This window comes from Nanorana parkeri, unplaced genomic scaffold, assembly GCF_000935625.1.
Source record: "Nanorana parkeri isolate BGI_ZX_2015 unplaced genomic scaffold, ASM93562v1 scaffold374, whole genome shotgun sequence".
NCBI lineage: Eukaryota > Metazoa > Chordata > Amphibia > Anura > Dicroglossidae > Nanorana > Nanorana parkeri.
In genome coordinates, this window is record NW_017306642.1 from 742276 (window position 1) to 768164 (window position 25889).

The following is a 25889-nucleotide window of genomic DNA, read 5'->3' on the forward strand; positions in this document are numbered from 1 at the left end:
TTCTCCAAACTCGTCACCCCTTTGTGAATAACCCTGTTAGTTTGTTTATATAAGGACTCAGGCCAAACCTAGCTTGGAGAGAGCCTGCTTTACAACACCCAAAATTGCTATTGCCACATCAGGATCTACACTTTTTTGGACTGGGCTGTTAGATTGTAAGTTCTGGGGCATGGCTTTTAATATGTCCATAAGAACTGCGAGTACATATATTCAGATATAGTACGTACAGAATAAGACACACGCGCAAAATAATTAATTTATACAATGCTGTTTACTGGTATGTACAGTTTAATTTCAACTACATAAATTAGAAATGCTTGTTATAAGCAAGTCAAAATACATTACAGTTGTATTTACACACTTCTTAAGTATAAGAACACTTCACACGCCCTACGTAGAGGTCAGCTTTCCATATTCTTGGAATGCCCCTTCACTACAGTACCTGTTTATTGGAGTACTGGGCATACTGTAACTGAGGAAAATAAGAAAACAATGCTTCCGTGACCTATAGTTCTGTACCACTAATTAAAAAAAATATATACATCTTTCACTGCATAGGCTTTTCCCAAACAATGATTGACTCCGGATTTGTTTTTTGGAATGGTTATAAATGTGTTTCTTGCAAATTATATATTTTATGTCCTTACAATTCTAAAAGTGAAAAATAACACTGCATGTATGTAAGGAAATATAGAAGAAAATACTAATATTCTCCGCAAGTGTCCATGTCAAATAGCTTTAGTAGCCACACCTCATACTTAAGTCATATGCATACACAACTTTTCCTATGTACAGCCAACATGCTTATATTATGGAACTGCATTGTTGAGACTTTAGGGTTAAAGTTAAAGAACATCTGTTGAACTGTTATAGGTGGAAAGTGCTATACATTTAAACTGCGTTTTTACAAGAATACCATTCCACATTTTTCACACTGATCCCTGGCGACCAATATTCTTTCTTATTTTTTCTTGGGATCCAGATAAAGACTTTGTAGCTTTATGCCAACCAGCTGCACAACTATACAACCAACCGTGATATGAGAAACTGAATGCTCTTTTGCTCTTCAATTTAGGACACAGAATGTCCTTCTCCTCCAGGGATCTGCTAAATGTATTCATGCAAAGTAGTGGGGAGGTGTCTAATGTCTTGTCGGAACAGCTGCTTGTCAGAATATTCATTTCCCTGCAGTTTTCATGTGTGTGAAAATGTCTTCAAAATTGATTATGGAAATTCTGACAAATGTCTTAGGAATAGCAATGAGCATATCATTTTCTAGATATGGCAGTCACTGGATTTGGCACTAATTGAGTATGTTAATCCCCTTTTTAATTTTTCAGAAAAACATGTTACATGGGTGATTGGCCATCGTGCTGTTTTTCTGCATATACAAATACTTAAATATAATTATAGGATATCAATAAACGGTAAGTAACATCTCTATTTCTATAGAAAAAAATATTGTATTATAACAGAGCATACACAAGTTGTTCAGTATCATTATGTCAAAGTTAAGCATATATTACTTTTTTTGTTTGCCTTTGTTCTAAGTAAATGGAGGTTTACATGAACAGAGATAAATTGTGTTTGGACTTTAGTAGCATATCGTTGGCTAATTTTTAGAACACTTGCAAAAAAATAAAAAATTGCAGCAAGTCAGTATGTAAATGACCCATTTATGAGCAAAAATCTGTAGCTTCAGTGACAAAAAACAATAATTACTGAACGAATAAGAAATGCAAACCATCATGGCGCAGGTATGTCAGTAGAAACAAAAAAATATCTGACATAAAATCATGCAAGTCAGATGGACATATTTGCCACCGCTTCGGGGTGCTCAACGATTACTTAGGAAGTGAAGGGTCTGTCTGTGAATGGCTACGCCATCCATGTACCTGAACAAGAATATAACAATATCTTTCCAAGAGTGAATACATTTTTCGCTCCTTGGGTCCCTAAGCATATGTTTAATCCTCTGACCCTATCCCTAATCCTATAAAGCGGTTAGCTAAAAATGATGACGTCTTCTGCTATGGCATCAGATAAACCCATAGCTGGATTTATTCGGAATACTATTACATCTCATATGCAACAGTAAGCATGTACACATCTGTGTGTGTGTAATAAGCATCTATATGCCTTTAAATGCTCAACTCCTTTAACACCTGCATGACCTTTAATATCCTTGAAAAATACAGTAGAGTACCTACATACCAATCCTGTCTTATTGTCACTAGCACATTCATCTTCCATCATGTTCCTATACAATACATGCCCAAAAAGCCCTCCTTCAGTCAATTGGAATATGTAGCATTGTTTCAGAACGACTTCCAAGTGCTAGATTACGTCTTTACGGTTAATTGTAGGTTATAGGGGAAAAACATGAGGTAAATTGGTCTGTTTGTCTGTGTTATATGACAGAAACAAACCTTGGCTTAGTGAAAGTAGTATGAGGAAGACCATTACATAATAAACCAGTAATTACATGTTATTCTCTCACAGCTTTTTCAGTCTATAGTAATATAGACTTTTTTTAAACTTCATTATAAAAACATGATACAAAGCAGTTGAGCAGTTTTGCCTCTTGTGCCAATTATTTAGGAAATGATGCATATGCATTTCCTTTTGGTAATAAAGCACAGGGTCAGTTTGCTGCTCCTGTACATAACTGATCTGAAGGACAAGGCAAACACCTATAGGTTGTTTGTAGAACAAACAAAGGCTTTCCAGCCTACAGTACTTCTAAAAGTATACTGATGGCAGGCGAAGCAAGACAAGGACAGTTAGGTTTACTTCAGTATTATGTTCAGTGCACAACTTGCTCTGAGCCTTGCTGGTTAGAGCAGTGTAATAAATAAATGAGATTCATAATAGCACAACAGACATGAATATGAAAAGACAATACAAAGAAAAAAAAGGGAAATAAGACTGTAAACACATCAAACACACAGTAACAGTCAATTCACACATTTACTGTGCTATATTGTTACCTACATTCCAGACATTTTAGATCTGAAATGACAGCAAATGGTATACATGAAATATTAGTAATATTTATTAACAGTTCACAGTTTACTATCCAGCAGTAAACTAGTTTAGAAACCAATCTGTTCATCATTTACGGGTGGAGGCTCCGTCCAGCGAGAGATTTTCAGTTTGTTTTTTTTTTAAAGATTTTCGTTGTCTTCACCTTGAAGTACTGCTTGTCCTCTGCAGCACACATGGTGACTTTATTCTTATTGTGTAAGACTGACAGCTGGGTTGGAGTGATAAGCAGAAGGTGGGATCCAGTAAGGAATCTATACGCAAATGAAGATGTAAAAGCTGAGCATAGGGAAGACTGTGAAATAGCCTTAATTGTTTGTCCTAAACAGGCACCGGAGCCCAGTCACTGGAAATTCATTTAATTTGCCTGTCTGCCCTAGAGCTGCAGTGATTCACCTCTGCTGTGCTGGAGAAACGGCTGCCTGACATGCTCCAATCAGTCAAATCCCACTCAGTGCAAATGTGTCCATAAATAATGGCCATTTTATGGCAGCAACTTCATACATTAGACTCTGCCCAAAAGTGCTGACCTGGAAAAAAACAAATAAGAAAATTAAACAAGATATAACAGAGGACGATAAATCTTGACTAGCGATTCCTCATGCCATAGACATACATTGTGTGCGTTTCTCAAAGAAATCTAAATAAAGTCTTGTAGCACTATCATTGCCTGTACAAGCTGTATAAGCACATGTGTTATATATAATAATCTATCTACTCTATTTCTTATTAAATGGACACTAAACTCAGGAGTTAAACCTTAAAAATGCATTCAAGTATTATCCAGATAAGATGCATTTTTTTAATCACTCAGATGTAGATCCTCAAATTATCTCTGAATTGGTGCCAACACTGTCCCTCCTTCTGGAGAATGGCAACTTTTCTTCCCCATGGTCAGTGTGTGTGTTGTAAGGTAGCCACCGCTCCAAGTTCGCTCATGTAATGGACTACAATCTCAATACAAATTAGAAGCACGAGATTGTAGACCATCACGGGAGGGAGCTTGGAGTGGTGGCTACTTTACAACACACACGGCCACCCTCCAGAAGTGCCAGCACCAATTCAGAGATGATTTGAGGATCTACAGCCGAGTGTTTTTGTTAAAGTTAGGATAAATTAATGCAAGCATGTTCATTAAAGGGAATTTGCAATAAAAGGAAAATACCTATGTGAATGACCACTCTCCAATTCCTAGGCCTACTTTCGGTATAGTGAGGCTGACCTGAATTCAGCTTCACTACATGTGACGTTACTGCTGATGTAATGTCAGCACAACTGGCATGCAGTGCAGATGCCAAAAAATTGCCAGAGCCATCTTGGGGTTCCAACATAGATATTTTCCCTTTTAAAGCGTCCGCCAATTTAAAAGTCATATTAGTTACAGATGGAGCTTGGTAAGCCAAGTCAGTCCTACGGCTTATGTCTTGGTTACTTTAACAGCGAGATCTATCACAGTTCCTGACTTTACTTGGTAGTTCTGGGTGTTTACACCCATCTTTGTGTGTTCCAGCTCCTCCTGTAGCATTTCCTGTTATCCGAAATAACAGCAGGTAGAGTAGGAGCCAATAATGGAAGCAGGTGCCCAGGAACCCAAGTGCTGAGATCTTACCAAGAGATGAAAGTAATCTTTCAGTCTTTGCGAGTTACTTGAACATTAAACTACCATAACAATTTCTTCTAAGTGGATTGACCCTTTAAAGATATAACAGTGTGGCCTCATGAAATGGACTTATTGACCTATTTTGAATTAAATGCAAAGTGCCAAGGAATATGTTACTGCCTAGTTTTCCCACTAGATATGCTTCACCGGATCATCAAAACTACATTGAAACATGTAATAAATTGTAAACAATAAGCTAAGCTAACCGATCATTTCACCAATTGAAAACACAACACGGTGAACATGAAGATATAATTTAATGCTTCAAACATGTAAAAATGGGAGGACTAAAATATAGAAAAATACAGTGGACAAAAATCAAATATAATAATTTAAAGACACACAAGTAAACATTCAGTTAAAACAAGGCAGTAGCTTCTCTGGCTACTCAAGTCACTGGAGTTTGCAAACAGATTTTTGAATGTGACTATCCAGTGTGGCAGAAATACACACAGGCTTGGGGGCTGGTATGGACTTTGACACACACCTCAGACTTTTCCATCTGTCCTTTTCCATGTGATTCTCAGGACTTTCATTCTCATAGGAGGCCAGATACAGTCCTGCAACATGGAAAGAATGAAATCTTTGGTCAGAAAACCTGTTCAACACAAATGTGACATAGCTGAAAGGAATATCAAGATAACAGGTACAACAAATTGTAATTTACACCTTTAGCCTACAAAAAGACTTGTTTAAAATCTCACCAAAATTGGCTGCTCAAATGGTTAGGATAAAAACCATGTACACAAGGCCAGATTTAGTCAAGTTATTTCCCCATAGAAAAAAAAGGGACATGTGTGTGCATCAGACAATCTACACACATCCGACTGCTACGCCAGTTTTAGGTTGATGGCACATTGCCCTTCTTGAGCATCCCAGAAGTATGGTCTTCCCTCTTTTACCCGCTAGAGAGTCCAACACCTATTATAAGAATATATCTAAAAATATACATACATACATACATACATACATACATACATACACACACACAAATGGAACATATGAATCCAAAATGGAATCCATGAGTTGCATATTACTGTACACAGTAGACCAAACCAGGCTCTATGGTAAAACACTCAGGCTTATTCAATAAAGTAATACAACACATAGTCATAACAACAACACATAGTCATAACAACCAATTAGATTTTAGTTTACTGTAAACAGAGCAGTTAAAAGGGTGATTTCTGATTTGTTGTTATGCGTTGCTACCGTTTGACTTCTTTATTTTTTGCACTGCTGAATAAGCCCAGATGTGCAAACTATTAGAAAATACAGATGGCTTACGGAGTTATATTAATTGGATTAACAGTAATGATCAACTATTTTTTAGATTTTTTTCCGTGCTAATAATAGTAAAAATAATAATTATTAGAAAAACAGACTCATACCATCTTCACTAAATATTGGTGCAGTCAGGACGTAATGCAGGATCTTCCGGTCTTTTTCAAAAGGACACTCAACTTGTTTCCATGCCGTGAACTCGCTGACTTGCCTTGCTAACTCCCAGAATTTCTGAAGATTAGAAGAAAAAAAAATACAAATGTAGAAAGGAAAGAACTGAGGGAACAGACCCTTCCTAATATGCATGACCAAACTGCCACAATAGGCCTTTATTTTAATTTTCAAAGCTGCCTTGGAAAAATGACAGAAGAAAGCAGACTAATTACAGGGCGAGACAAGGACCTGAGACACTAAAATAAATTAGGCCAACTGGTGACATAATAGCAGATCACAAGACTTTCAGCTTCAGCCAATGAATATATCCTTTTACATAAGGAGGTGTTCGTTTAGTTGTGGTGTAACTATGGCACGTCTCTGCAAAGAACGAACAGCTTTCGCTCCCTAAAGCTATAAGAATGCACACTATATAGAAGCATATTTTTTAAAAAATTGAACCAAGATTTGGGTCTAAGCAACAAAGCTAACTACTTAATACTTAAAGGGTATCTATGATCAAAAAATAAATATGCATTTCTATATTGAATTTCACTAAGTTCTTTCCCACTCCTAATAACCTTATGAATCTAGAAGTTTGTGAACTAACTTATTAAAGATGCCCATAGGATGTACTTCCTCACTGACCTGACATAGCCCTGTGAATAAGCACTGCCTTATGTCACTACTGTAACTAAGCCTGCCATCTAAACTACAACTCAACGTATGAACACTGTAACATGATCATTGCTTGCTAAAAGCAATGCATGATAGCCTTGAAAAATTGAGATTGCATCACATCAAGCAGCAGTCAAAGATGCAAAACAAACTGGGAATCCAGGAAGTTGTTGAAAGTGATGGGCATATGGAAGGCAGCACTCATTACAAAAAGGATTTTTTCGAGTAAGCTTTGATTGCATCCTTTTCGGTTATATGGTGTGACTTCACGACATTTAATCAAAATGTAATGAGCAAAGTGCTAGCAGCAGTCACCCACAGCATATCAATTCATCTTTCACGGATCTGAATTCAGTATAGGTTGCTATAGGTTACTACACTTTGCACTTCATGAATATATTTTTTGTTGTATAAGACAACACACTGTTTTATACTTTTCCTATTCCAGTTTTCATAAAAATAAAGTTGTTGCCAAGCAGAATTCTCACTTAATTTTTCCAACAAAAATTAAAACCTGGCAACACCTCCAATTTTCTTAACAGATCAGCCCCAGTCTGTTCGCAGTGAAACCGATGTTGATAAAAAGGTCAAGGGTCTCAAATTGAAAGCTACTTTGAAGCTTTGCCCTAATGGGATAGTTTACTTACCTCAAAATTGACATGTCCATTAGGGAGGCGACTTGTACAGCCCTCATTCAGAAAGTAGATGTCCTTAATCAGCAGGCTGCAGAATGGGATCACAATCTATATGAAAACAAAAGCAAACTATTACCATCAACAGATCTCTTGGTTTTATGCCTTTCTGCTCAACAGAGTACATCTTATTTTTCCAGGCTAAATACATACACATGGCTTATGTAAGCAACACATTTACTGTGGTCATAGCACAGGTAGAAAGGTTCTAGCAGTCTTAACACGTATGCTGTAATAGTAACATCTATGAAAAGTGACAGTAAGGCATAAATGTATGCCTTAAATATTGAAAATCTCCTCTCCTAAATGGATGCCGCACAGCAAGCAACTTGGCAGCCATCCAATACACAGAAAGAATTCGACACAGCATTTTTGGAATTATAAGCTTCACTTACTAAAGATGGATATTTTATTTATAAATATAAAAGCAAAAGAGCTTAAGGAAGTCAGGTCACCAAATTGGGAATGTGACCAAGCTGGCTGTTAAAGAACCTTAGTGTTTAAGTGTGCAGTACAGTCTATGCAGGGAGTTCCCATACATAATTTCATACAAACAGCAAATATTATTTCTCCAAATGTTTGTCAGTCGCTCATCTTGTGATCTTTTTATGTGAACAGCAACATTTGAGGGTATTTGACTGTTCTTTCCAGTTGTTTGTGCTTTGAACAGTAACTAATATATTTTTACCAATAACTGCACAGTGTACTAATCAGCCATTTGTACTGATAGAATTTGTCAAAAACCACTTTCTGCAAAGAATGATTTCCCAGCAAGTTAGAAAAAAATTTCAACTGTTATTTAATCCACCCTCCGTAATTTTTTTTGCACCTAGAATGCATGTTTAATAAATCTTTTTTGAATATTGAAAGAGTATTTATATGAATTTTCCCACCATCATCATGTCTGCTGCCAGACATACAGGTACCACCTGACTGAACCACAGACAAGTCAGTTCCCTATGAATGGTAATGAGAGTTAACAGATTAGCAGTTAATATGCAGGAAATTACATCTGGAGATCTAGCACAAAGCTTATAAACACTGAGCAATCTGAAAGTTGTTAATTACATTTCCAGGCGATTCAGAATGTTGTGCAGTGCTCAATTTCAGCAAGATGCTGTTAAACCAATGTAGCATAACAGACATGCTTCATTGAAGCCTCTGAATAATACATGTTTTAAAAGACATTATTCTTCAGCATACACATGCTTGTCTAATTATTTATTTGGTAGGTATAGTCTGGTTAGGCATTTTAAATTAAACCATGTTGCGCCTGGCTGAGCAATGACGTCGGAATATGCAAGAATGAAGACTTATTTATGTACAACCTGTACTCTCCATTACCCGCTGGAGTTAGGGTTACACCAGAAGGATTGTGCTCCTAAGTTTTTCGGTTATGCCCTAATTTACCCCAGGAACCATCCAAAAGCCTAAGCAAATACTGACTTTTTGAAAGTTGGTATTTGCATAATGCTTTACACAGACACACCCCACCTGACTGCGTTTGGGGCTGGCACTGGAGAAGTGGCACTGAATCAGGCACCTTACAATGGATGCTAAATAAGGTAACATTTACTTTAGCTAGTTTATACAGATTACCTGCTTCCTGTATAGGTGAAGTCATTTATTTAGGATATTATTAAATAATATTACTAGTTATCCCATCTTTATAAAGCTATAAATTTGCTTTTTCTTTTAAATACATAATTAAGCAGATTAAGCAAAACATGAATTCATGTTTCCATTACAAGTTGCAACTTCCATGTTATGGATTACATTCTGTAATGTTTATACTTGTGTGCAAGACCTTAATAAGTTGCTGGTATAAAAATATCCACTAATACTGAACAAAAGCTTTATTGGATTTACATTTTCAAAGTTAAAAAACTGATAAGCATAGTTACCTATTTGATAATGACCAGTGCATATTTAATTGCAGCTTTTAAAACCACTAAATATAACCAGCAGACTGCTGCAATGTCTGTAAAGCCATTTTAAAATATTATTTTTGCCATTTCCTTAGGTTATCAACTTCAGTCTAATTAAGAAGGTTGTTAATTTTTCACCCTTATTACCATTAGCTCCCATCTGTTTTGCATTCCTGTCTAAATCCATTGTGCAAACAATAGTAACATCTGTCCTCCTACAAGTGTTTGCCAAGTTGTGCAGACAACATACCTTCTCCCTGTTGCTGTGGGCGGTTAGAGACCTTTGAGCTGCCCCACGCAAAGCAGTTCTGTAATTGTAAAAGTTGCTGGAAGGATCCATCTGATGCTGAAAGAACAGATTTACAAAAAACTTACAATATGTACAGAATTACACAAAAGCAATAGTGAAGGTAGCATATATTTGAAAGTATACAGTATAAATCCCTGGTGCCCAACATGTGGCCCCCTTGGAACCTTTTGTGTGGCCCTCAGACCAGTAAATTCAAGCGAGCTGTAGGTTGGACAAATGTGGGAGTATTGATCTTTAAATGGGTTATGCTGGCAACGATCTTTAGCAGTCTCATCTAGCACACCCCATTTCTTTAACCATCTCCTGCAGCATGTTCCCGGCCTCCAACCACGCATGCATTAGGTTCTGAAGTCCCCAACTATTGCTTATATTATATGTGCAGTGTGACAGACATCTGTAGCATTACATGTAACCCTTTAGTTATGTCAGGGGCAACACTTGTGTCCCTTTATATCTAGTAAGTTGGTCAACACTTCTAATAATGAACACCAACCTCAACTGCAACTTGAAGGGCAGGTTATTGAACACAAAATTACATTAAGGGACACTTAAGTATAGCTTGCTTATAGCAGCCAATTAGATTGTTCTTTTTAAATTTTCCAACATGCATAAGTAAGCTTATGACTAATTTGATCCCTTGTGGTGCTATTCCATCCCCCAACCTTTTACAGTTCAGATTTTCTGCCATCTTCAGTATCTTACTTTTGTACTAATACGGTAGAAACACTACATTCTAAAATGAAAATTTCAATTTTCCTTTGTAATAAATTCCATTTCATATCGTAGCAGCCTTGCATACCTCAAGGATATCAAACTTTGCAGTCTTGACTTTTGCCCAAGTTTTCTTTAGTCGAGACACAGGGCTCATGTTCATGCCAGCTGCACAGAATATAAAACATTATACACATGTTAGAAAACATCATTTCCTAGAGCTTTGGTTAATAAAAAGTCCACAGGATATCACTCAAGTTGCACATTTTCAATACAATTGATTTTTTTTCCACAAAGTTTGTATTCGTATGAACTAAGCTATTGAAAACATTTACATTATTAGTGCAGCAAGTCTTATTTCTTCAACTCTCATTCTTAGCAGTAAAGTCTGAGAAGTAAACTGCTGCAGAAATGTACATTTGATTCTTCTGAAGCTCTGCCAGCATTCTATAAACAATGTAATATCAATCTGTCTCATTGTTTTAAGTTTACTTTTTAGAAAAGGGAATTAAAGTCATACAATGCCACTAACAAAGTCTAATTTAGTAGTTCTAATACTTGAAAAGCTTGCATATAGGCTTCCTATAGTAGGGAAAAACAAATGTGAGGATAATGGGCCTTGGCTCAAAAAAATTTCCATGGCCAAATAATATCCACTTGAAAGCACAAAAGGCAGCAAAGACAATGCGGTTGTGCAATAAAATGCCAATCGGTCAGTGTGTACAGTCATGGTACAATGAATTCTATTATCCCTGTAGTTAATTTGGCTTGGGCATGTATGGCTAAATCTTTAAAAACACATATGGAATACAAATATTGGAGCTGTTGTACTTGCCAAAGGATTTGCATTTCTGCCACATAGCGCAGCCCTGGCATGGGAGAAGATCGGAGTTTCTCAGCTACAGTTACACTCATAGTACTTCTCCCATGCCCAGTATGTGACTGGACAGTGAAGGAGAAGCAGCAGACTGATGAGCTCACCTGCTTTCTCCTCCTATCAGCATTCTCCTTGCACAGCAGCACAACCGATTCCTTCTGCCACTACTCCCTGCTCCAGACTGAGCTATGTTGCATAGGGGACTGCAAGAGGCTGACACCAGGTCAAACAAGGCATGGCACTGGCTTTGCTTTATATGCCTATTGAAAATTCAAGTTCTAAATTTTGGGTGGAAGCTGCATGGCATTTATTTCTACCATCATTTTTTTAATCTAGTGGCTGGAAGATCATTATTAGTTAAACCAATAAGCGGAACTTAATAAAATTGTTTAGAGGAAATTGTTTGGGTTTTTTTTTATTGCAATTTCTATATTGCACAATTGTTTAGAACAGATTAGAGTTTAAATATCTATGCAACTTTTCCTTCTCCGCTTTCTGCCAGGACTACTTCTAAACATTGAGGCACTATTGAATAATATACGCAATCTGCATTTACCAATAGCTGCATTTTATTATTAACTTTGTTCACTTACAAATAATTGCCATCAGAGAGTTGAAATTGCCAATGTTGAAACATTCCCGAGCAACATCAATGAAGAACTCAATTATTTTGGCTCTGTGCTTCTTCTTAACAGGCTGTGGATAAAGAGCAAGTGTGAGACTTCAGTGGGGAACCTAAAGTCAAACAATAAAAGGACTGCCATCAGCTGCATTTCTTACCATGCAGATTTCTGTTGCAACAAGGTAGCTTAGCCGATTGAACCACTCCACATAGGCTTCCAAATTCCGAGTTCTTTTGCGGTCACTGTAACAGCTCTGTTAAAGCAAAAGGATATATACACGTGTTAAAATAGCCAGTTTATTTTCAGACATACATAGACACCAATATTTACATCTAAAATTGATGGCTAGGTTAGGAAACCAAGGTCACACAGGGTATTTTTATAATTTTAGAAATGTGCAAGACAGCCCATCTCACCCCTGTTTACCTGTAAAAACACTACAGCTACTTTGATCATGGAATACTATATATCATTTTTTTTTATCTTCAGACATCCACATGATCGTATCTGTAAATCGTATCTGTGTTTCTTTGTACGATTTTTAATATACACAACATGGGGGCAACCATATTTAGCCATTGCTTACAATGACTCTGCTTTTAAGTGCTACACAATGATTGTGCTTGACTGCCACTAATCACAATGCAAATCTAAAAGTTGGCCGACTCACTGAGAACAATGCAGTCCCTGTGTGGCAGATATCTCATGTCTACATTTATTACAATAAAAAACACAAATATGGAAGAGTAACAACCAAAAATAGGAAAGCCATGTCAAAAACAAAAAAGTTATAACTCAAAAGAATACTTTCCCTGTCAACAACAATGGGTTACTGACCAGTAGTAAGAAAATATGATCAAAAAGATGGTATACAGTATTACTTAATGAAATATTACTGTCTGTGCAAATTTGACTTGGCCCTCATAGCTGAATCAGATCATGCCATTATCTAAGGTAATATGATTACTTTAGGTTGCAAAGTATAAATGTACTAAGTACTATTCTGTTAAACAGGATCTTGTGTTTACCGCCATTTACCAGTGACAAAAGGAGTTAAAAACTTTAGATTTCTCTAAAAGTAAGGAACACCCCTAGGCACTTTACCTCATTGTTGTCTAATGGATCCTTCCGCACAAAAGCATGCACAAACTCTTCCGGTCCAATGTAACTTAACCTCTCCTGTAAAGCAAATGGTAAATTCATGAGCATATACATCAATTTAACTGTAATGCTTTTACAAATCCTTTATTCCTCCTGCTTACCAGCTCAATATGAGTTAGCTGCTGAGCTAAAGTATAAGGGTCGCTGCATATGCTGATGATATCCCTCTGAATGGACTGTGGCTTGCTCTTTAGGATGGCCATACGATCAGCAGACTGGGCATTGATCTTGGCAATAAGTTCTTCATATTGGCTCAAAGCAGCTAATTTCCGGATAAGGTTTTGGATGATTTGCTGGACAGTTTTTCTGTACATCTGAAATAAAAAAAAAGTGAAGTATGAGTAAAAAAAAAAAAAAAAAGCACAATAAAACTATAGTACTAATACAAAAAGAAATAAAACAACTTCAATATGATGGTACTGATGAAAAATTCAAACATGTCCTCAACTTACAGAAAAATGTCCTCCCATAAAAAAACCTTCCATTATGGAAACCCTCTGTGTAGGAGGGAGGTGATGGGAACAGTAACCTGGCCCTCTCCATGCTGTTGTGATAAGCAGGAGCTGCAACCTCAGAACACGTACTCCCACCTGCCAGTGAAATAAAAAATGCTGCCCCTAGGTACTTTAGCAGTGCCAGTTTCCCTAGTCCTATGGACTTTTGGCAATTAATATAAATGAGGTGTGATGAGAGTAGGCTAGAGTCTCTTCTGTGCAACTGCATTGGTTAGATGGGGTTGTTTTCATCTTACATATTCACATGAAAAGTAAAGACGCTTATTTCATTCTCAGACTGTATAATCCTTTGAAAAAGTCTGTAACAGTACACGTATCACTTTTTCGCATCTAACTTTCTGAGTTGATCTTAATTAAACAGTCTCATAGCTGATGCCAACATGAATCACGCTAAAGTTATTTTGTTGTATTCCTAGCAATGTCTGCCCACATCTAGCAACTTCTGTTCTTTCAACCTTATACGAGTCCTGCTGCTTAGCTGCTGTCCTGCTATTCTGTGCCGACACAATTAATGGACTCTTGACAATGAGCCTTTCCCGGTAGTGGAATTTGCCAGCACAAACACTCTTAACTCCGTTTGATCCCACACTGGCCTCCACAGTGCTATGATCACAGGGTCAAGTCTGTCCTCAAACGTCCAATAAACAAAGGCTGTTTTGATAAGCTGTTCTTTGTGCATAACATAACCGCTCACACAATATTCAAATAGTTACATGATTGAATTACTCTGAAGTTTATGGTTCTTGAGAGTTAACTATTAAATAATGTACTGAGATGGACCTTGCTGCTAGGTGATCCCTGCTGGGTATTTGTGGGGCAATGTAGCACTTGATTAGCAATTTTTCTCCATTTTACTTTGTTGATTGAGCAGCACAGTATGTTATGGTTACATTCCTTGCACCGCTGAGCCTCAAATCGAATGACATCAGGGACATCCATTTGTAGCTGACAGAATATAAAGTGCTGCTATTCACACAAATGCTAATACTGCAGTTATCATGTGTTGTGAATAACTCTACCAGAGTGCCATCTAGTAGGTAGTTCCCCTCCAACATATCTGACCAAGTAAAGCATAAAAAAAAAAAAAAAACCTTTGTCCTGATTTTTGTAAATGTATGGTTTAAAACTATGTTTGTGATCGGATAATAGTGGGCTCGGCACGCCTTTAGTCAGACACGTTATTCATGTTGTAAAACACTATAAAAAAGTCTTAAAGCCACACGCGATTGTTACCCTCATATTGAAGAAAAGAAATGAAAACATGGCAGAATGATTTTATAACCTGGAGTGTGTTGGCTATATAGTGTATATAAACTTTCTGCTGTGGCACATAACAAACCTTTTTATATAGCCCACAGATTTCATTGCTAATGGCCACCACCACCACTTTTTGAGTGTACCAGTGTACACTGATCAGACTACCACTGCTAGGCAAAGGCTAGGAAGGTGTAAGTGTGCAGATTTTTACTTTATAGGCATGTTTTTACATATAGACATAGCGGTTGTACAAAAAAAAAAAAATTCCATCAGTCAGGTTTTGACACAAACTAGTCAACATTTATTTTATAGAAGATCAGAAGATGAACCCATCTGAACTGTACTATGCACGGAAAAACCGCTGTCATCCCTGTGAGTTTCTAAGAAAAGGCTTTTTAGAGTAGTCTTAAGAATGAAAATAGGGAAATATATAGAGCAGTGTTGTGATCTGACATGGGGCTTGTGTGAGCAATTACTGTCATGTGATAAATCAGAACACAATGACAGCCACAAGGTTAGGAAGGTTTCTGTGAACTCAATGTAGTAATTTGTTGAGCACCAAGTCATATTTATTGCATTCAGGTCTGTGCTGTGACATGTGTTAGCTTTAAAAAGGCATTGTGCAAGACAAAAAAACTCTTCTTGCCAAGCAATACTCATTAGTCTAGCAGGATAATTCAGTCTAGCAGTAAAAATGGTCTTCCAAGTTTCACACAGCCAGTATAGGGACAAAACAGATGTACCCACTACCTTTATTAGAATACTGTAATGTGAAGTCTCTAATTTTTATCTATGAAAGAGGAGATTACTGGAAAAAAATATCAAATCCTTGAACGTGAAGCAATGTCTTAATGAGAATCTGTCACTTCTGGTCACATTAGCCACTTACAGAGCACATACTGCGCTGTGTAATTGGGCAGAGACACTAGAATTTAGTTAGCTTAGAAAATGTTCTGCTCGATCATTTAAATACGAGGTCTTAGCCAATGAGCTGGACCAAATCCTCAACAAAGCTCATGCTAGAGCGGAGATGTCACATACATGAAAGTAGACATGTTTTCTTGAAATGGTCTCAGTATAAAGGATTTTCTCAAAAGGGAAAAGCACTTTACCTCGTCTCCATGAGTGATGCGATGAGCTGTGTCTTTTAGATTTCTCATCATTCTCTCATCCCTGAAGTCGTAAGGGAAGGTCTCAGTCCATTCTGTCAGCAGCTGAAGGATTTTAGGTGCAATTTTTCTGATGTGGCTCTGTGGAAGTACATTTAAAGATTACCCTCAGGAAAATAAAAACCCAATTAAGGGCACATCTAAAAATGATTACTCTCTTTCATGGAGTTCCAAATGGAATGCAATAAAAAGGAAAACCAGGTCCGAAATAAGGCATGCAAACATTTCACTGCTAGAAAACTAGGGCTGCAACCAACTAATCGATAGTTGTCAACTATTCTCATCATTGATTGGTTGGATCTCCCAGCTCTCTCCTCCACGCTGGGAGGAGGGCAGAGCAAGCAGTGGGCGGGTGCAATAGGCAGCCTGCTATTGGCTACTGCAATTTGAAATGACCAATAGCAGGCTGGCTATTGCACCAGCCCACTACCTGCTGTATTTACATTCAGCCGCCGTCTGCGGAATCTTGCCACTGATAGCTGTCATTCCCTGGCTGAAGCTATTCAAGCGCCATGTGCAGTTATTTGCAAAAAAATCATTTTCATTTTTCACAGGTTTCTGCCTGACAAATTCTGCTGCAGGAGGTGATTTGCAGTGCCATTCATTTCAAAGGCACTCCAAATACGCCTCCCACCCCCAGTGGGATCACCCGCATGGTATGCATGGTACCGCAATGCCGCATGTTTCAGTGCAGGGCGATTGCAAAAAAATGTGCATGCAGTTTTATTCTGAAGTAAACTTTATGTTTGTAACACTCCAAACACTCTGGTGTATTTTATTTTAAATTAAAGGAGGGTATTAGTTAAAAAAAATGTTTTATCCGATTAAATCGAAAAAAATTATAGGCCAACTACTCGATAAAGAAAATAATCATTAGTTGCAGCCCTGTAAATAACCTTGGCTTGGCTTTAGTAAATTCTTGCCATGGAGATGGCATAAATCCAAAATGATTTAGCAAGCCTGGCTAAAGTCCAATGATCACTTCCCCCTATGCCAAGATGAGTCAGCCAGAAGAGTTTGGCATATTTAAAAGGCATCCATAGACATAAGGAGTGTTGTTTGATCCAACCAAAGTCAACCAGAGGGCGACAATCAGCTCATGCCCGTGTGTGCTTTTATTCAGTTCCACAATCTGATTAAGAAGTTTCAGCAGAAACTTGTACAGCTTTGTCTCCCCAATCAGCAGGATAAATTGAAGTGAATCAGCACTAACCAAAGATATCAAACTACAACAGGGTATTGTTTAGCCTCCCTGAGATTGAGGGGTTAACATACCTTATCGATGCCTGGCTCATTTAGTCGCTGCTGTTCAATACAAACATGACAGACTTTAGCCATTAACTCAAAGGGATGAATGAAGAGTCTAGAGCTGAGGAGGAAGGTGAATATGTATGTTCTCTGCAGAGAAAAAAAGAAGACACACTGTTAGATATTTTGTTCTTCAAGAGAACATGATCGTCATAAGGGATTTGAATCATAAAAAGGTTATACTGCAACACACATGGACAACGGTTACAAAGTGTTAAAATTCAGTAGGATACGAGCACATATCAAATCAGCCGTGTCAACCACACACATAACGTGTAATATACATTTTGCAGGATGAAGAAGCCTTAGTGACATGCAACCTGGACTTTCATTCTTTAATACCAGAAAGAAAAATCAAGCCCACGTTTAACTCTGATGCTTGTATGTACTGAGCCATTCAAATCAGTATCCTATTTCCTGCTAAGTGCTTAAAAGTGCTAAGAGGGTAAAAAGGGCATGTCCATTCTTCCTCCCTAACCCTTGTGTACAAGGTAATTACACAGCCATATGCCACTAGATTCAGATACATGTTTATTAAATTTGCCCTTACATACCACTGATCCAAGATTAGAACTGGAATGTTGTAATTATCTGATGTTTTCAGAGTTTTTTTTATATTTTCAGTTTTAATAACAAAAATGACGTTGTGTACAAATGCCTTTTAAAAAAAAGGACGTACACTCCTCATTCACTCCAATGCACATCGGCTAAGAAGTTACACATCAAGAGACATATGTGAACCTCAAAATTGTCTGTAATCACATTTTTCTTTTTAGAGAAGTGTATTATTTTAACTTCATCACCGATAAACCTGCTGTTGAACTGGGGCCTTCCTTGAGCATAGTGAGATTCTAATATGGGTACAATACCACTACAATTTTTACTAGCACTTAAGAGAACTATGGGGTCAGTGTTTTTCCCCATAGTTCTTCTTAGGGTAACAGGAGGACACAAACTAGCGTCCTCCCGTTACCCTAAGCTCAGTATACCGCGAGCTGAAGTCGAGATCAGGCCCAGCTGCATGAGTGACAGCTGGCTCAGACCTATCTAGAGGCAGAGCCAGCTGTACCCGCCCCCTCCCCCGTCCGTTACGCCAGTCAGCGCTGGCAAATCGGGGCGGGGAGAGGGGAATCCAGCCCCTCCCCCAGCCACGGCAGAGAGCCGTGACAGGATCGAGAGGTGAGCGAACCCGGTATGTGTTCGCTCACCTCCCGATCTACTGAGCCGACCTCTGACAGTCTCATTGTCACAGGTCGGCTAGAACTATGAGGTGAGTGGAAATCACTCATCTCATTAGTTCTCCTTTAAGGCCTCTCCACCAGTAGTGCCATGTATGCCACCAGCGATAGCTAGTAATATGTAGGGCTTTAATTCTCAGCTCCGCCCTACAGAAAAAGCGAGTAAAAGGTAATATAGTTAGAAGAATTAAAATACCTTTTTTTGTTCATATTAAGAAGTTTTTAGCAAACATAAATTCTATTTATACATATGATGCTTTTCTGACTATTAAAAAACGGATTGGAGAGATTTTGACTACATTGTAATGGATAGTTTCTCACCCATTGATACTTTTTTCCCAAGCAGTTTATATATGTTACACAGTTCTGTATCCATCTTTCTATTAAGCAGAGCTCCCAAGGCTGGAGCCCCCTTTCTTGGCACTTGTTATCTATTTGCCAGCCTGACTTTAGTGTTACATAGATAAGCTATCTTCTTGCTTCCTGTACTGAAAAAGCTTCCTATGTAAGCAGAACAGCGTGAAAGTGCATGACTGACAACAGATTTATTTTCGGTTCCCTACAACTTACATCCGGATAGTAATCAACGCTGGGCACCAAGTGCTGGATGAGTGCTTCAAGTGAGCCAGATAACAAGTTGTTTTCTTGGTAATACAGGTCAGCAGAGCTCTCTTCTTTGGAATGATACACGTTGCGGTTATAAGTACTGCTGTCAAACATGGCTACCAAAGAAGGGGTTTGTGGCATTCTCTCCTGTAAGTAAAGAAAATGTACCATTACAACCAAACAATATTATTACAGAATATTACATGTTAAATAACCTTGGCTATTCTAGAAACATTTTGCAGTGCTGTAACTTTAGATAATTACAAGTCAACATATTGGTTTAAAAGTACATGCTAAAGATGTAACCTGATTAGAAGTACCTAAACACCATTAAAATGCCACTGATGCCAGATTGCGTTTAGCTGACCAAACACTAGTGGATCTTATTGCTCAAAAACAAGTGATCAATTGATCAATTGATCCTTAGCCACTCAACCTGTGCATCCACTATGTCATGTCATCCAGATCATTGCACCATAGGGTAATGCAGAACTGTACCAGATCATCTCTCCTGTATCAGTTAATTGGCTGACATCTTCTAAACCACTGGATCTACTGCCATGGCAGCCAGGATCTTCTGAAGTCCTCTGCTAAGATCATTTGTTACTATGTAAATGGTAAGGCTGTCACACCATTCAAAGAAACCAGCAGCATGCCATGACCATGCTGGAAACGTATTCAAAAGTATCTTCAGGACCACAACCTGCAACTGAAATAAACTGAAATATATTAACTATATCTGTGCCATAAATCTGAACGCTCAATTGGCCCAGGAGTATAAAGGAATGATTTGCATTGCTCCACTCACCATCTTAACAATGAATAAACCAGTAATTTTGGGGATTTGGATGAAACAAACGCTTTCAAATGGTGAAAATGGCTGGTTATTTCTCTACATTGTGTGATCCTCTCCAGAGTTTTGCAACATTATTACAATTCCAGCACATTTAGGCCTCATTCACACTGCCGCGCGTATACCATATGCAACATATGCAAATACATGGCTCCATACACATAGCCGCGTATGGAGCCGTATATTTGCGTAGCGCAAAAACAGAATGGAACCAAGATGCATCCGGGCAGCGTATTTATGCGTATTTTACATGCATGTGCATGTTTACGCGTACATACGCGCGTATACAGTTCATTAAAATTTCTATTAGGAATTATGCATTCTGGGAATGCAAATAGTGCACGCATATACACACATACGCTCGTATATACGCACTATACAATTTTGCTCGCGTTGTGTGTGAATGAGGCCTTTGGCTGGCCATACATGCTTTGAAAATCTCTCGTTTAGCCCCGCAGGCTGAACAAGAGAAAAACATATATTCCAGCATCCATGGTAATCAGCGTGGATGTTGGAATCCCCATTGCCAGCTGACTGGATGCAGGCACTATCCGGTTGAGAATTTTTCGATGACAGGGCAACCCACAGCTTACTTTTTGGACAATTCAGCAGGAATTAGCCAACATGTGGCTAAGTGTATGGCTGGCTTTTCAAAGCAGCAGGTGTAAACCCTACTCCCGATTGTATAATGTTATCTAAAAGGAGCTCATTTTGGGTTGTGAGCAATACTAATAAACAGAATGTGCAGACATCTGATCTCTGGAACCAGAAGTGAAGTTCCAGCCTGCAGTTAAGTGCCTCCCTTCCATCTGCACAGCCTATATATCAACAAAAGGATGTCTCAAAGAGCACTGGTGGAAAGACACCATTAAGTTATTAGCCAAATTCCTGGGGACAAAATGCACTACTCATACTTCTAGCTCATGCTGCTCAATGAAAACAAAAGAAGCATTCAACCAACTGAAGAATGGCAAACTTCAGCAAGCAAACAATGACAAAGATCCAAAGTCCAACACCACACACACAATCTGCTAGGGCCCTAACCTTTGCTAATAACTCTTTTCTTCAACACAATAGAATATTGGCATAAAAATAAAGAAAACAGGAAGCTGCTTTATACGTCTGCTCAGCTGTAGATTGGGGGCTGCAAACAACAAAAAACACATTTTTTTTGTTTCAATAGACATTTCAATAGTGCACATGGCACAGCTTAGCCGAGCACAGACATATATAATAGGTCCAACTGTTCCCTGTTGGCTAGACACAAAGGTTCAGAGGCAAATACAGAACTAGAAAAATAAGAATTGGGACATTCTTTACTGGATTAGAAAGCCAAAGGAATGAGAGCAATCAAAGCTTTATTGCCGTTTAATCAGATTGAAAAACAAGTGTATTTTATTGCACAGTACAAATCCAATATTTTTTGGTATTGTAATAAAATGTACAGATCTGAAGATATGACATTAGAGGCAAGGAAGATTGGCTACCACAATGATTCCGCCTGTTCATCTGTTGAGACAAGATATCAGCTGCACATTGATATGATTGTTTACTAGGAGTCGGCTGACTGGTAGGACTTGCATGGGAGGAGCAGTAGATCAGAAGCATTGTGTACCACTGCAAAGCAAGCAACAGATCCAGTATGTCTAAATATCCAACATGGCTGCCATATTAACACACATTGATAGGATCATTATTTTAGTTTAAAAATATTCCCCATTACCCCTTTGTCACCTAGTATAAGCGCTCAGATGAGACATTGGGGCTGATTTACTAAAGGCAAATAGGTTGCTCACTTTGCAATGGAATTTGCGCTTTGCAGGGGAAGTTTCTCTTAGCTTAGTGAATGTGGTGAAACTTAAAGAAGAACTATGGGGTCAGTGTTTTTCCCCATAGTTCTCCATAGGGTAACGGGAGGACACAAACTAGCGTCCTCCCGTTACCCTAAGCTCAGTATACTGAGACACTGCAGCTGGAGCGGATCCCGACGTAGATGACGGGATCCACCCAGCTGCGTGAGTGACAGCTGGCTCTGCCTATCTAGAGGCAGAGCCAGCTGTACCCGCCCCCTCCCCCGTCCGTTACGCCAGTCAGCGCTGGCAGATCGGAGCGGGGAGAGGGGAATCCAGCCCTCCCCCTCTCCCGGGCGAGAGCCGTGACAGGATCGAGAGGTGAGCGAACCTGGTATGTGTTCGCTCACCTCCCGATCTACTGAGCTGACCTGTGACAGTCTCATTGTCACAGGTCGGCTAGAACTATGAGGTGAGTGGAAATCACTCATCTCATAGTTCTCCTTTAACTGTGTAAAGAATATCAAATCATGTGCAAGGAAATCAAAGGGGGGAAAAAATGTTGTTTTTTTTTTACATGATTGGGTGATGGGAGGTCAGTAAAGATTTCCCTCATTCAATAAACTAACGGCAAACGTCCCTGCTAAGTGCACATTCCCTTGCAATGTGAACAGCATATTTGCCATTAGTAAATCAACCCCATTGCCGTGTGTTCTCATCCTATGATAATGTTCTTATCTGTATGTGTATGCATTTGTATAAAAGGGTTTTTCCACTGTCAATTCCCCAATAGCATCTATTACTTTTACGTAACAAATCCTAAAAACATATAAAAATCTGCAGGAATCAACACATATTCTCAATTCAAGCTACAGTTTTTATTTGCAAATAAAAAGCGGAGTATGAATGCCTGTGCCAACTATAGAAAAGATCATTTCTTTAAAACGTCTGCAAGCTTTAGGGCATACTGCACTTGCTTGTCTATTTGGATATCACAGCCAAGGCTATGTCACTTAGTATTACATATCTCATGTACAGACGTCAAGGTTCAGGATAAAACTGTCATGTTTTCCTAAAACACTCCCTAAGCAGGTCAGTAAATGGAAAGCCAGCAATATCAGGTGTAATATATACAAAAACGCTGAACCCTACACATTCCTTTTCCTGTGTGCTATTAGTATCTTCATTTGCATTAAGCTTATGCAACATGAAGCTAAAGAGCTTAATAGATAATAATAGGATTAGGAGTCCCTTGTTGGCACTGCACTGCTACCACTGATGCAACAATAGAAAAATATATATATAGTATCTGCCCCACTTTGTATTATAAAAAGCGGTTAGATGGATTATTCATGTAAAGTCAATCTTGAAACCAAAGTTGGACTCTGCAGATTAACATGCATTGACATCCTTAGATACCATTTAGTCAGAATGCTTGAAAAGGTTTTGTGTTATTCAAGGGACCTAGATATTTCCTAGATATATAAATACTATAATCATACATTATTCTATCGAGTGCTTCTGATCTTTCATTGAAGACAAAATTGGTAATTTATATATCTCCGGGCTGCAGAAGGAGCTGGCAGATGTGTACCATAAAAAAAATATAATGCATCAGGGGTGAACATAAATTGATCTGGAATTCAGGTGCCAGCAGGATTTTAGGAGCAAGCTCCTTTGATAACAACTAGTGGAAACCTTAAACGTTGGGCACCAGCTGTAAATTTTAAGGCGCATTGGCTACCTGGTTCCTTGGATGACAGACAGAGCAGTGATCTCTGTTGTCTCAATACAGCCAAAGAAAAGATAGAAAGGTTGTCTCAACCATTTTGCTGACATCAAGTAATGTTAAATAAGTCCACAGTGGTTCAAAGACAATCATCACTGGGAACTCAAATGATGAGACCCCTTAGAGATATAAAAAGCTAATTGGTTATACTAAAAATAGCTTGGAGCGGGGGTTTCTCTTTTTAACTATACATGGATTAAATATATTGCCCTACTTTTGTATAAAAAAGGTATCAAAATAAAAATTTGTCTCATGCAAAGAGTCCTTTTAAAAGTTGATAGAGGTTTTGCGACTGCATGCTTGGGAATACTTCTGCCCCTCTCATTACCAACACAAAGTAAATTTATACAACCAAAAACAATTTTTAAAGATTTTCAATGGTTTACAGGATGGCAATCAAATCAATGCATATAACAAGCCTCAGTTCACCAATTAAATAACCCAGAAACATACATTATCACCAAGGGCCTAATAAGCATTCAAATAATAATGGGGGGGAAAAAAAGGAAGGACCACTGTACAGGCAGTCCCCGAGTTACGAACATCCGAGTTATGTGCGACTCGTACTTACAAATGTAGGTCCCAGGCTGTTCCACTAGTTGTAATACTACCGTGCTCGTACCGACGTTCGTAGTACTGTACGTAAGTATAACTGCAGGTGAGGAGTGGGTCTGGCTGGTAGTACTGTACCTCCTGTACATTGCAGGAAGTTGTTAGAAGTGCAGACGAGGAGTGCCTGCCTCTTCTTCGGGGTACTGTACATTACAGGAAGTTATACAAACATCTGTCCAAGTTGTATTTAAAGTAGAATTCCATGCAAATTTTTTTTTTTTTAGTTTGGGTTAGTATTGTGGGGTTTAGAGCCACTGTGAGCACAGCAAAACAAACGTAACAGGGGGTTAATCCTTCCCTATGCTAGCAAAAACTAAAAAAAATAATTTTGGGGGCTGGAGTTGCACTTAAGTTGAATTTGTATGCAAGTTGGAACAGGAACATTTTTTAAGAACAAACCTACAGACCCCATCTTGTTTGTAACCCGGGGACTGCCTATAATAAAGTATGAAAAAAAATTAATAAGAATTTTCAACCAGCAGAATTATCTACACTATTTTGCTGCTTTTTCACCTTCCAAGCACAATTCATGATCCAAAGGTCAATTATTGTTTAACACAAGCGCTGTACCTTGGGTAAATAATTGCTTCCTTCAAGCAAGGCAAATGTAAACTCCCAAATATGAAAGAGCTGGTATCAGTATTATGAATTAGGAAACACTGGTTATCAGGAGAGAACTTCCTTCTTTTACAAAGAGGACTAAATAGGAGTACTTTACAACAAGTACAGTGGAAATTACTGGTACAAATAGGTCTCGTTTTCCTCTGATCTTTACAAAAGGAAGAAAGGCTTTCATGTACGCCTGTAAAAGATGGAGTAATAAACTATGCTTAACCATTGCCTGGAAAACCAAACACTCATGAACATAGAACACTATGCACAGCTTTTGTCATGCTAAGGCTACATGCAAAAGTTCTCACACCAGGTAAATAAAACTACTCATATACAGTACAAGGTTTTATGGTAATTTGTTTGCAAACAATTGACTTGTAAAAAAGGTCCTTTTACTTCCTATAGAATGCATGAATTGTGGAAGGAACTTGCATTACCCATTCGATTTCTGCCAGAAACAACACCTACAGGCAGCAGACATCCACCCAGGTAAAATTTTAAAAAATAATAAAAAATAATATTATATAAGATAAATAATTGACATTTTTTTCTGGATAGCTTGTTCCATATGGAAAACAGGTGGCATCGAGTGCAAACATAGGTCAAATATATGCTTTCTTGTAGGATACATACATGCTTATGTGCCCAATAAGTCAGAGAAATGTATTGAGCTATCAAAATTATGGGTTAGCAGTCTAGATTATCCATAGACTTATCTAAATCCCAAAGCAAAGAAGTAATATATTACAGCTTATCAGTCCTTAGCTGTGGTGACTGCATTAGTTTTTTTTTTTTTGAGGCTTTGTTCCCTTTATTTTTATTTGGTAGCCCTGAAAATAACACTCTTCCTGTCTACACTCATCCATATCCACTGAAGCTATGAGGGCATCCATAATGGTTACCCAGGCTGGACTTCAAATATGTTTGCCCTTGGTCATCTCCATTACATGGTGGATTGATGGAACTAGTATTTTACTCAAGAGAAGGATTGTTTTTTCTTTCTCTTCTCACAGGACCT

The 25889-nt window shown here is 38.2% G+C and overlaps 1 protein-coding gene across 2 annotated transcripts in view; it reads right to left on the minus strand.

The window, feature by feature from the left end:
* Positions 1-2716: 2716 nt before the first annotated feature.
* Positions 2717-25889, minus strand: part of RASGEF1B (RasGEF domain family member 1B) — a 267923-nt gene continuing 244750 nt past the window's right edge. For both annotated transcript variants that reach the window (XM_018559008.1, XM_018559009.1), the window contains 13 exons: positions 19180-19362; positions 17339-17461; positions 16007-16144; positions 13224-13436; positions 13066-13140; positions 12119-12214; positions 11932-12034; positions 10550-10629; positions 9691-9786; positions 7468-7563; positions 6097-6220; positions 5193-5265; positions 2717-3575 (listed from right to left, as the gene is read on the minus strand). In XM_018559008.1, the coding sequence (XP_018414510.1) occupies positions 3551-3575; positions 5193-5265; positions 6097-6220; positions 7468-7563; positions 9691-9786; positions 10550-10629; positions 11932-12034; positions 12119-12214; positions 13066-13140; positions 13224-13436; positions 16007-16144; positions 17339-17461; positions 19180-19362 (1425 nt within the window). In that variant the 3' untranslated portion in view covers positions 2717-3550. The remainder of the gene's footprint in view (positions 3576-5192; positions 5266-6096; positions 6221-7467; positions 7564-9690; positions 9787-10549; positions 10630-11931; positions 12035-12118; positions 12215-13065; positions 13141-13223; positions 13437-16006; positions 16145-17338; positions 17462-19179; positions 19363-25889) is intronic.